Source organism: Neolamprologus multifasciatus, chromosome 8, assembly GCF_963576455.1.
Source record: "Neolamprologus multifasciatus chromosome 8, fNeoMul1.2, whole genome shotgun sequence".
NCBI lineage: Eukaryota > Metazoa > Chordata > Actinopteri > Cichliformes > Cichlidae > Neolamprologus > Neolamprologus multifasciatus.
Window position 1 is genome coordinate 27,534,056 of NC_140446.1, and position 13,322 is coordinate 27,547,377.

General features: G+C 53.4%; 2 protein-coding genes across 6 annotated transcripts in view; both read right to left on the bottom strand.

Moving 5' to 3' along the window:
- Positions 1–13,322, bottom strand: part of ccdc57 (coiled-coil domain containing 57) — a 189,414-nt gene that overhangs the window by 105,778 nt on the left and 70,314 nt on the right. The window lies entirely within an intron of this gene.
- The window catches only part of rbfox3a (RNA binding fox-1 homolog 3a), a 518,942-nt gene that overhangs the window by 32,489 nt on the left and 473,131 nt on the right, over positions 1–13,322 (bottom strand). For all 5 annotated transcript variants that reach the window (XM_085171379.1, XM_085171377.1, XM_085171381.1 and 2 more), the window contains 2 exons: positions 3,896–3,935; positions 3,648–3,712 (listed from right to left, as the gene is read on the bottom strand). In XM_085171379.1, the coding sequence (XP_085027505.1) occupies positions 3,648–3,712; positions 3,896–3,935 (105 nt within the window). The remainder of the gene's footprint in view (positions 1–3,647; positions 3,713–3,895; positions 3,936–13,322) is intronic.

A 13,322-nucleotide genomic window follows, 5' to 3' on the forward strand; every position in this document is an offset into this window, starting at 1 on the left:
GTTGTTGTTCAGCTCCAGCCTTGAGACCACAGTGGTGCCGAAGTGGTAGCTGCATGAAGTGATGGTGGTTTTTACGTTAGTGCGAACAACTCATGTGAATTTCAAAGCTGTTGTTCGACACTGGTCTCTCAATCTCCCGTTGGAGAGCCGCAAGCTTCTCCATGATGTTATCCAATTTTCGCTCAGCGGTCTTATTCTGAGTGTTCATGGCAGCCTCGAGCTTCTCCAAGATCTTATCCATGCTGCGTTCAATGAGCCCATTTTGAGAACTCACGACTCGTCCCATCGTTTCAATCCCAGCCTTGTGGGGGTTTGAACAGCCAATTCCGCTTTCTTTAATCTTCGATAAGCCAGGGCCAAGCCAGCTCCGACCAGCAAGAACCCTGTTATCATGGTTCCGAATAGGTAGATATCTTCAGCGTCCTCGATCGACAGGCTGGTAGCCTGGCAGTAGCTGGTAGCTCAGGTGGTAGAGCAGGTCATCTACTGATCGGAAGGTTGGTGGTTCGATTCCTGGCTTCCCCTAGTCTGCATGCCAAATATCCTTGGGCAAGATACTAACCCCAAATTGCTCTCCGATGCATCCATCGGCTATAAAGCACTTAGAAAGATGTGCTTCTGTGAATGGGTGTGAATGGGTGAAGGCACAAGTTGTATAAAGCGCTTTGAGTGCTCAGATGAGTAGAAAAGCGCTTTATAAGAACCCGTCCATTTACCATTTACCACACGACCCTCCAGTTCGTCCACCCGTCCATCGTGTATCTGACAGGAAAAGTACCTCCAGGACACTCAGGCTCCCCCGAGCCCAGGCTTCTCGTTGAGAAGAGGGTGTCAATAGCATTCAGGGACCAGTTGATCAAATCCATAATTCTCTTTTAGGTTTTAGAGAACAGACTGTGAGAGAGTGTTCCAGGGAAAGAGTAAAAAAAAAGACGAGACTAGACAAGGACACAGAAGCTAAGCAGGGAAGATAAGGGAAGGGAGAGGAGAAAAGTGCGACCGCCTTCGCCAAGAGCCAGAAGTTGAAGATCATAATTCTCTCTGTGAGGGAGAAGGTTTTAAGGATGGGGCTGAAGGTAACCCCCCCCAAGATGGGTATGTTGCAGGTTAGTGTTAAAATTTCCACAACAAGGGCCTTGATCACCCCACATCTGTGTTCCAGATGATGATGGGAATCAAACAACAGGTACTGGTCTGTGTGTGGGTTTCCAGTAAACTTCAGTGCTGAGGTTTCCATCCTCAGTGCGCACAGCAGTCCAGAAACAGCAACTTTGATCCTTTGTATCTTCCTTGGTGAACTGTATGTTTCTATCCACTGAGCTAACATGTTTGGTGAAAGGTTTTGATCCAGACTAAGGTGGCATCCACATATCTGTACCAGTGGCTGCGTGTTATCCTTTGGAAAAAGCCAAGAGCTTTAGTTTCCATTTCCTCCATGTAAAGGTCGGCTGTAGAAACCATCGTGTTATTTAGAATATTGTGACTAATGGTTGATGATAAGTTTTGATTTGGATCTGCTTTCCACAGATATAATCATTGAATTTATGCAAAGACAACAGGAAGAAGCTCTTTCTTGATCCATGGATCTCAGTCTGTGTACAAGAGGAGCAGGCGATCGGAGCACCTTCCTGAAGGTACACAGCTCCAAGCCGGTACTGTGAGGCATCACACGTAAGTGTGACGGGTTTCTGGACATCATAGTAGCTGAGAGTGGCTGGACTGGCTCTTTCTTAAAGCATTGAATGCATCTTGATGCTGCTTTAGCCAGCACCACTGAATGTCTTTGTGTGTTAGCTCATGAAATGGGGCTGAGAGGTCACTCCAGGAATGAACTTTCCTAAAAAGTTGATCCTCCCCAAGAAGCACTGGAGGGCTGTGACATTTTCTGGTATGAAGATCTCATTAATTTCTTTGGTCTTAGCTGGATCAGGCTTGAGGCCCTTGCTTGTGAATACATGTCCAACATAACAGACTTCCTCAAGTTGGAAGTTGGACTTTAGGGCGTTCAGTCTCAGTTGGACTTCCCTCGCATGCTCGAGGTCCTTTCTGAGATACTGTTCATGCTCTTTCATATCTCTTCCACCAATGACTATGTCGTTGACTTGTTTCACTACAAAGAATTACAGCGGGTATTCCTTGCCTGCAGAGTGGGTCAAAGTGTAGCTGTGCCAGCTGTTTGAATTTCCTCACCTCCATATGCCACCAGTTTGGTTTTCTGAGTCTTCTGTTTTGTTTCAGTCGGCGGGCATGAGATTACATTTGACGGCAGCTCTATTGGTTTTACATTGATATGCACAGTGGGGAATACGTCATTCCTATGCAGAAAACAGGGATTCCCAGTCTCTATATTGACCCACAAAGAACATTTCCTCATCACTGCTGGGCGCTTGCATCTCAACGTGGTTTATGGATCTCTTTTTAAATCCCCTTGTTTGTGATGATTTGCAGCATTTCTGGAAGTGATTCCATTTTTGGCATTTAAGACATTGCTGGGCATTTATCTCTCGTGGCCACCTCCACAGCTGTTGCAGTTAGTTATTGCATGTGCAGGACTCTGTTCTGATCGTGTCGCACTTATTTTGTGATGAAACTATCCACCTTTGCTGCCGTTTGTTTTGGGGCTGCTGGAGCTTTTGTATGTTGATCAGTCTGTTAGAATATTTAGCTCGTTTCGATTGCTTTGCTTAAGTCACTGTCATGCAGTAGTTGCTTTCTCATGCTGTCACTAGTTATGCTGCCATGAATATATCATATTCTTGCTTGTACACGTGCCACTTCTTGGCCATGTTTCCATTAAACATCAATGGTTCCGGTCTACAGAATCCTTCCACATGGTCATTGATGTTTAATAGCCTTTGCTACGATAGCTGAACAACGCTAGCTGCTTGCTTGCTATGTCTTTAAAGGGCTGAGAAAACGTTTAGCTTACCGCTTCGTTGGCAGCTTTTTAGCACATGACCAAACCACAACTTCTGACATCATGTTTGATGTTTAGTAAAGACGCTGGGTTTATGATTGCTTATAAGCTTTTACTGTGTATGACAGTGGCGACATTATGTGCAAGCAGCTCGACTCCAGGGCTGGGAACCCGGTCCTATGATAGACATTCCCACTGCATGCACAGTGCACTATTCCCGTCGAACAGGTATGGAAACCCTTAAAACAACACTAGTCACGTTCTACAGGAATCATCAAACCTGAGAAAAAACACAGGATCTTGAACTGTAAGACATTAGGAGTAATCTAATTTTCAGTTCAATTCAGTTTTATTTATACAGTGCCAAATCACAACAACAGTTCCCGAGACACACTTTATGTTGTAGGTAAAGATCCCACAATAATAAACAAATAAGCATGGTATATGAGATTTCAGAAAGTCTTGAAAATTGTGAGCCAAAAGCCAGTCCAAGTCCAGACCTTGGACCATTTGGTGTTTGCTCTGCAGGACCTTAAGAGATCTGGGCTTGCAAGCAATGTTGTAAAAGAGAGATAAAGGCAAACCATAGAAGAAGAAACATGGACTATGCTTAGTTTTTCACAGGGCTCCATAGAATTGTATGAAAATGTTCTTTTTCATATGAGCATACCAGATAAAGTAAGAAACAGGATAAGATGATGATTCAGAAGTGGAAGAGAAAATATCGTACCTGTCACTATAAGCAGCTGCAGCAGTACCAGCTGGCTGTGCATATCTGTAGGCTGCATATCCTCCCTGAAGAGAAACAGAACAATTTCAAACTCTCATTACAGATTAGAAGAGATTATCTTCAAAATCAACATCAAATCCAGACTACTGTCTTGGCCAGTTGGTCATTATTAGAAGAAATGCTTAAAAATCAATCTTGCAACTACACAGAAATGAAATATAAATGCATATCATTGGGCTTTGACTTACATATATTTCTGCCCCATAAAATCCATCCTGGTAGACCACACTGTTGACACAGAATATCAAATATTAAACATTGAAATATACAGAACTGACAGGGTGACGGGTTTCCATACTGAAAAATGTCCTAACTAAATGACATCATAGATGATCTGACAAAATCTGGTAAACTGACATTAAAGGTAATTAAATTTCCTGATATTCTCCTCAAGCAAACAATACTCGGACTTCATTAGGATGACCGTACAGGACACGACCGTACAGGACACGACCGTACAGGACACGGTCGTACAGGACACGACCGTACAGGACACGACCGTACAGGACACGACCGTACAGGACCGTACAGGACACGACCGTACAGGACACGACCGTACAGGACCGTACAGGACACGACCGTACAGGACACGACCGTACAGGACACGGTCGTACAGGACACGACCGTACAGGACACGGTCGTACAGGACACGACCGTACAGGACACGGCCGTACAGGACCGTACAGGACACGGCCGTACAGGACACGACCATACAGGACACAGCCGTACAGGACACGACCATACAGGACACAGCCGTACAGGACATGGCCGTACAGCACCGTACAGGACACGACCGTACAGGATACGACCGTACAGGACACGACCATACAGGACACGACCATACAGGACACGACCGTACAGGACACGGCCGTACAGGACACGGACGTACAGGACACGGTCGTACAGGACACGACCGTACAGGACACGACCGTACAGGACACGACCGTACAGGACACGGCCGTACAGGACACGACCTTACAGGAGACAGCCGTACAGGACACGACCGTACAGGACACGACCGTACAGGACACGACCGTACAGGACACGGCCGTACAGGACACGACCTTACAGGAGACAGCCGTACAGGACACGACCGTACAGGACACGACCGTACAGGACACGACCGTACAGGACACGACCTTACAGGACACAGCCGTACAGGACACAGCCGTACAGGACACGACCGTACAGGACACGGCCGTACAGGACACGACCGTACAGGACACGGTCGTACAGGACACGACCGTACAGGACACGACCGTACAGGACACGACGTACAGGACACGACCGTACAAGACGCGACCGTACAGGACACGACCGTACAGGACACGACCGTACAGGACACGGCCGTACAGGACCGTACAGGACAGGATCGTACAGGACACGGCCGTACAGGATACGAACGTACAGGACACGGCCGTACAGGACCGTACAGGACACGGCTGTACAGGACACGACCGTACAGGACACGACGTACAGGACACGACCGTACAAGACACGACCGTACAGGACACGACCGTACAGGACACGGCCGTACAGGACACGACCGTACAGGACACGGCCGTACAGGACCGTACAGGACAGGATCGTACAGGACACGGCCGTATAGGATACGAACGTACAGGACACGGCCGTACAGGACCGTACAGGACACGGCTGTACAGGACACGACCGTACAGGACACGACGTACAGGACACGACCGTACAAGACACGACCGTACAGGACACGACCGTACAGGACACGGCCGTACAGGACACGACCGTACAGGACAGGATCGTACAGGACACGACCGTACAGGACAGGATCGTACAGGACACGATCGTACAGGACACGACCGTACAGGATACGACCGTACAGGACACGGCCGTACAGGACACGGTCGTACAGGACACGACCGTACAGGACACGGTCGTACAGGACACGACCGTACAGGACACGGTCGTACAGGACACGACCGTAAAGGACACGACCGTACAGGACACGGCCGTACAGGACACGACCGTACAGGACACGGTCGTACAGGACACGACCGTACAAGACGCGACCGTACAGGACACGACCGTACAGGACACGACTGTACAGGACACGGCCGTACAGGACCGTACAGGACAGGATCGTACAGGACACGGCCGTACAGGATACGAACGTACAGGACACGGCCGTACAGGACCGTACAGGACACGGCTGTACAGGACACGACCGTACAGGACACGACGTACAGGACACGACCGTACAAGACACGACCGTACAGGACACGACCGTACAGGACACGGCCGTACAGGACACGACCGTACAGGACACGGCCGTACAGGACCGTACAGGACAGGATCGTACAGGACACGGCCGTACAGGATACGAACGTACAGGACACGGCCGTACAGGACCGTACAGGACACGGCTGTACAGGACACGACCGTACAGGACACGACGTACAGGACACGACCGTACAAGACACGACCGTACAGGACACGACCGTACAGGACACGGCCGTACAGGACACGACCGTACAGGACAGGATCGTACAGGACACGACCGTACAGGACAGGATCGTACAGGACACGATCGTACAGGACACGACCGTACAGGATACGACCGTACAGGACACGGCCGTACAGGACACGGTCGTAAAGGACACGGTCGTACAGGACACGACCGTACAGGACACGGTCGTACAGGACACGACCGTACAGGACACGGTCGTACAGGACACGACCGTAAAGGACACGACCGTACAGGACACGGCCGTACAGGACACGACCGTACAGGACACGGTCGTACAGGACACGACCGTACAGGACACGACCGTACAGGACACGACGTACAGGACACGACCGTACAGGACACGACCGTACAGGATACGACCGTACAGGACACGACTGTACAGGACCGTACAGGACACGACCGTACAGGACACGACCGTACAGGATACGACCATACAGGACACGACCATACAGGACACGACCGTACAGGACACGACCGTACAGGACACGGCCGTATAGGATACGACCGTACAGGACACGACCGTACAGGACACGGCCGTATAGGATACGACCGTACAGGACACGACCGTACAGGACACGACCGTACAGGATACGACCGTACAGGATACGACCGTACAGGATACGACCGTACAGGATACGACCGTACAGGACAGGATTGTACAGGACACGACCGTACAGGACAGGATTGTACAGGACACGACCGTACAGGACACGACCGTACAGGATACGACCGTACAGGACACGACCGTACAGGACACGACCGTTCAGGACACAACCGTATAAGGATACGACCGTACAGGATACGACCGTACAGGATACGACCGTACAGGATACGACCGTACAGGACAGGATCGTACAGGACACGACCGTACAGGACAGGATCGTACAGGACACGACCGTACAGGACAGGATCGTACAGGACACGGCTGTACAGGACACGACCGTACAGGACACGACCGTACAGGATACGACCGTACAGGACACGACCGTACAGGACACGGCCGTAAAGGACACGACCGTACAGGACACGGCCGTACAGGACACGACCGTAGAGGACAGGATCGTACAGGACACGACCGTACAGGACACGACCGTACAGGACCCTACAGGACACGACCGTACAGGACACGACCATACAGGACACGACCGTTCAGGACACAACCGTATAAGGATACGACCGTACAGGATACGACCGTACAGGATACGACCGTACAGGATACGACCGTACAGGACAGGATCGTACAGGACACGACCGTACAGGACAGGATCGTACAGGACACGACCGTACAGGACAGGATCGTACAGGACACGGCTGTACAGGACACGACCGTACAGGACACGACCGTACAGGATACGACCGTACAGGACACGACCGTACAGGACACGGCCGTAAAGGACACGACCGTACAGGACACGGCCGTACAGGACACGACCGTAGAGGACAGGATCGTACAGGACACGACCGTACAGGACACGACCGTACAGGACCCTACAGGACACGACCGTACAGGACACGACCATACAGGACACGACCGTACAGGACAGGATCGTACAGGACACGACCGTACAGGATACGACCGTACAGGACACGACCGTACAGGATACGACCGTACAGGATACGACCGTACAGGACCGTACAGGACACGACCGTACAGGACACGACCGTACAGGACACGGCCATACAGGACACGACCGTACAGGACACGACCGTACAAGACACGACCGTACAGTACACGACCGTACAGGACACGACCGTACAGGACACGACCGTACAGGACACGGCCGTACAGGACCGTACAGGACAGGATCGTACAGGACACGGCCGTACAGGATACGAACGTACAGGACACGGCCGTACAGGACCGTACAGGACACGGCCGTACAGGACACGACCGTACAGGACAGGATCGTACAGGACACGACCGTACAGGACACGACCGTACAGGACACGGCCGTACAGGACACGACTGTACAGGACCCTACAGGACACGACCGTACAGGACACGACCGTACAGGATACGACCGTACAGGACACGACCGTACAGGACACGACCGTAAAGGACACGACCATACAGGACACGACCGTACAGGACAGGATCGTACAGGACACGACCGTACAGGATACGACCGTACAGGACACGACCGTACAGGACCGTACAGGACACGGCCGTACAGGACACGACCGTACAGGACACGACCGTACAGGACCGTACAGGACACGATCGTACAGGACACGACCGTACAGGACACGACCGTACAGGACACGACCGTACAGGACACGACCTTACAGGACACGACCGTACAGGACACGACCTTACAGGACAGGATACGAACGTACAGGACACGGCCGTACGGCTGTACAGGACACGACTGTACAGGACCCTACAGGACACGACCGTACAGGATACGACCGTACAGGACACGACCGTAAAGGACACGACCGTACAGGACACGACCATACAGGACACGACCGTACAGGACAGGATCGTACAGGACACGACCGTACAGGATACGACCGTACAGGACACGACCGTACAGGACCGTACAGGACACGGCCGTACAGGACACGACCGTACAGGACACGACCGTACAGGACCGTACAGGACACGATCGTACAGGACACGACCGTACAGGACACGACCGTACAGGACACGACCGTACAGGACACGACCTTACAGGACACGACCGTACAGGACACGACCTTACAGGACAGGATACGAACGTACAGGACACGGCCGTACGGCTGTACAGGACACGACTGTACAGGACCCTACAGGACACGATCGTACAGGACACGACCGTACAGGATACGACCGTACAGGACACGACCGTACAGGACACGACCGTACAGGACACGACCATACAGGACACGACCGTACAGGACAGGATCGTACAGGACACGACCGTACAGGATACGACCGTACAGGACACGACCGTACAGGACCGTACAGGACACGGCCGTACAGGACACGACCGTACAGGACACGACCGTACAGGACCGTACAGGACACGATCGTACAGGACACGACCGTACAGGACACAGCCGTACAGGACACGACCGTACAGGACACGACCGTACAGGACACGACCTTACAGGACACGACCGTACAGGACACGACCTTACAGGACACGACCGTACAAGACACGACCGTACAGGACACGGCTGTACAGGACACGACCGTACAGGACACGACGTACAGGACACGACCGTACAAGACACGACCGTACAGTACACGACCGTACAGGACACGACCGTACAGGACACGGCCGTACAGGACCGTACAGGACACGGCTGTACAGGACATGACCGTACAGGACACGACGTACAGGACACGACCGTACAAGACACGACCGTACAGGACACGACCGTACAGGACCGTACAGGACACGACCGTACAGGACATGACCGTACAGGACACAGCCGTACAGGACACGACCGTACAGGACACGACCTTACAGGACACGACCGTACAGGACACGACCGTACAAGACACGACCGTACAGGACACGACCGTACAGGACACGGTCGTACAGGACACGACCGTACAGGACACGACCGTACAAGACACGACCGTACAGGACACGACCGTACAGGACACGACCGTACAGGACACGACTGTACAGGACACGACCGTACAGGACACGACCGTACAGGACACGACCGTACAGGACACGACCATACAGGACACGACCGTACAGGACAGGATCGTACAGGACACGACCGTACAGGATACGACCATACAGGACACGACCATACAGGATACGACCATACAGGACACGACCGTACAGGACACGACCGTACAGGATACGACCGTACAGGACACGACCGTACAGGACACGACCGTACAGGATACGACCGTACAGGATACGACCGTACAGGACACGACCGTACAGGACAGGATTGTACAGGACACGACCGTACAGGACACGACCGTACAGGATACGACCATACAGGACACGACCGTACAGGACCGTACAGGACACAGCCGTACAGGACACGACCGTACAGGACCGTACAGGACACGACCGTACAGGACACGACCGTACAGGATACGACCGTACAGGATACGACCGTACAGGACACGACCGTACAGGACACGACCGTACAGGACAGGATTGTACAGGACACGACCGTACAGGACACGACCGTACAGGATACGACCATACAGGACACGACCGTACAGGACCGTACAGGACACAGCCGTACAGGACACGACCGTACAGGACCGTACAGGACACGACCGTACAGGACACGACCGTACAGGATACGACCGTACAGGATACGACCGTACAGGATACGACCGTACAGGACAGGATCGTACAGGACACGACCGTACAGGACAGGATCGTACAGGACACGACCGTACAGGACCGTACAGGACCGTACAGGACACGACCGTACAGGATACGACCGTACAGGATACGACCGTACAGGACAGGATCGTACAGGACACGACCGTACAGGACAGGATCGTACAGGACACGACCGTACAGGACCGTACACGACCGTACAGGACACGACCGTACAGGACATGACCGTACAGGACACGGCCGTACAGGATACGACCGTACAGGACACGACTGTACAGGACCGTACAGGACACGACCGTACAGGACACGACCGTACAGGATACGACCGTACAGGACACGACCGTACAGGACACGACCGTACAGGACCGTACAGGACACGACCGTACAGGACACGACCGTACAGGACACGACCATACAGGACACGACCGTACAGGACACGGTCGTACAGGACCGTACAGGACACGGCCGTACAGGACACGACCGTACAGGACCGTACAGGACACGACCGTACAGGACACGACCATACAGGACACGACCGTACAGAACACGACCGTACAGGACCGTACAGGACACGACCGTACAGGACACGACCATACTGGACACGACCGTACAGGATACGACCGTACAGGACACGGTCGTACAGGACCGTACAGGACACGGCCGTACAGGACACGACCGTACAGGACCGTACAGGACACGACCGTACAGGACACGACCATACAGGACACGACCGTACAGGACAGGATCGTACAGGACACGACCGTACAGGACACGACCGTACAGGACCGTACAGGACACGGCCGTACAGGACACGACCGTACAGGACACGACCGTACAGGACCGTACAGGACACGACCGTACAGGACACGACCGTAGAGGACCGTACAGGACACGACCGTAGAGGACACGGCCGTACAGGATACGACCGTACAGGACACGGTCGTACAGGACCGTACAGGACACGGCCGTACAGGACACGACCGTACAGGACACGACCGTACAGGACCGTACAGGACACGACCGTACAGGACCGTACAGGACACGACCGTACAGGACCGTACAGGACACGACCGTACAGGACACGACCGTACAGGACACGGCCGTATAGGACCGTACAGGACACGACCGTACAGGACCGTACAGGACACGACCGTACAGGACACGGCCGTACAGGACCGTACAGGACACGACCGTACAGGACCGTACAGGACACGACCGTACAGGACACGACCGTACAGGACACGGCCGTATAGGACCGTACAGGACACGACCGTACAGGACCGTACAGGACATGACCGTACAGGACACGACCGTACAGGACACGACCGTACAGGACACGACCGTACAGGACATGACCGTACAGGACACGGCCGTACAGGATACGACCGTACAGGACACGACTGTACAGGACCGTACAGGACACGACCGTACAGGACACGACCGTACAGGACACGACCGTCCAGGATACGACCGTACAGGACACGACCGTACAGGACACGACCGTACAGGACCGTACAGGACACGACCGTACAGGACACGACTGTACAGGACACGACCATACAGGACACGACCGTACAGGACACGGTCGTACAGGACCGTACAGGACACGGCCGTACAGGACACGACCGTACAGGACCGTACAGGACACGACCGTACAGGACACGACCGTACAGGACACGACCATACAGGACACGACCGTACAGGATACGACCGTACAGGACACGGTCGTACAGGACCGTACAGGACACGGCCGTACAGGACACGACCGTACAGGACCGTACAGGACACGACCGTACAGGACACGACCGTACAGGACATGACCGTACAGGACACGGCCGTACAGTATACGACCGTACAGGACACGACTGTACAGGACATGACCGTACAGGACAGGACCGTACAGGACACGACCGTACAGGACACGACCGTACAGGACATGACCGTACAGGACACGGCCGTACAGGACACGACCGTACAGGACACGGCCATACAGGATACGACCGTACAGGACACGACCGTACAGGACATGACTGTACAGGACAGGACCGTACAGGACACGACCGTACAGGACACGACCGTACAGGACATGACCGTACAGGACACGGCCGTACAGGACACGACCGTACAGGACACGACCGTACAGGATACGACCGTACAGGACACGACTGTACAGGACCGTACAGGATACGACCGTACAGGACACGACCATACAGGACACGACCGTACAGGACAGGATCGTACAGGACACGACCGTACAGGATACGACCGTACAGGACACGACCGTACAGGACCGTACAGGACACGGCTGTACAGGACATGACGTACAGGACACGACCGTACAGGACACGACGTACAGGACACGACCGTACAGGACACGACCGTACAGGACACGACTGTACAGGACACGACGTACAGGACACGACCGTACAGGATACGACCGTACAGGACACGGCCGTACAGGACACGACCGTACAGGACACGGCCGTACAGCACCGTACAGGACACGCCCGTACAGGACACGCCCGCCCGTTGGGCTCTAAACAGCCTCATTTTGGTGGCATGGGCTTACAAAGAGCCTTCTTTTGAGATTCCACTTTCTGATTGCTTCACATAACTTGTGCAGATATTCATCCTCTGAAAATCACATTAGAGTACCCACACTGTACTGTACACAGTACAGTGTGGGTACTGTACTGTACTGTACACAGTACAGTGTGGGTACTGTACTGTACTGTACACAGTACATCCCAAAGTTGATTACTAGATTCAAACAGGATGGGAGCCAATGAAGTCCATTGAACT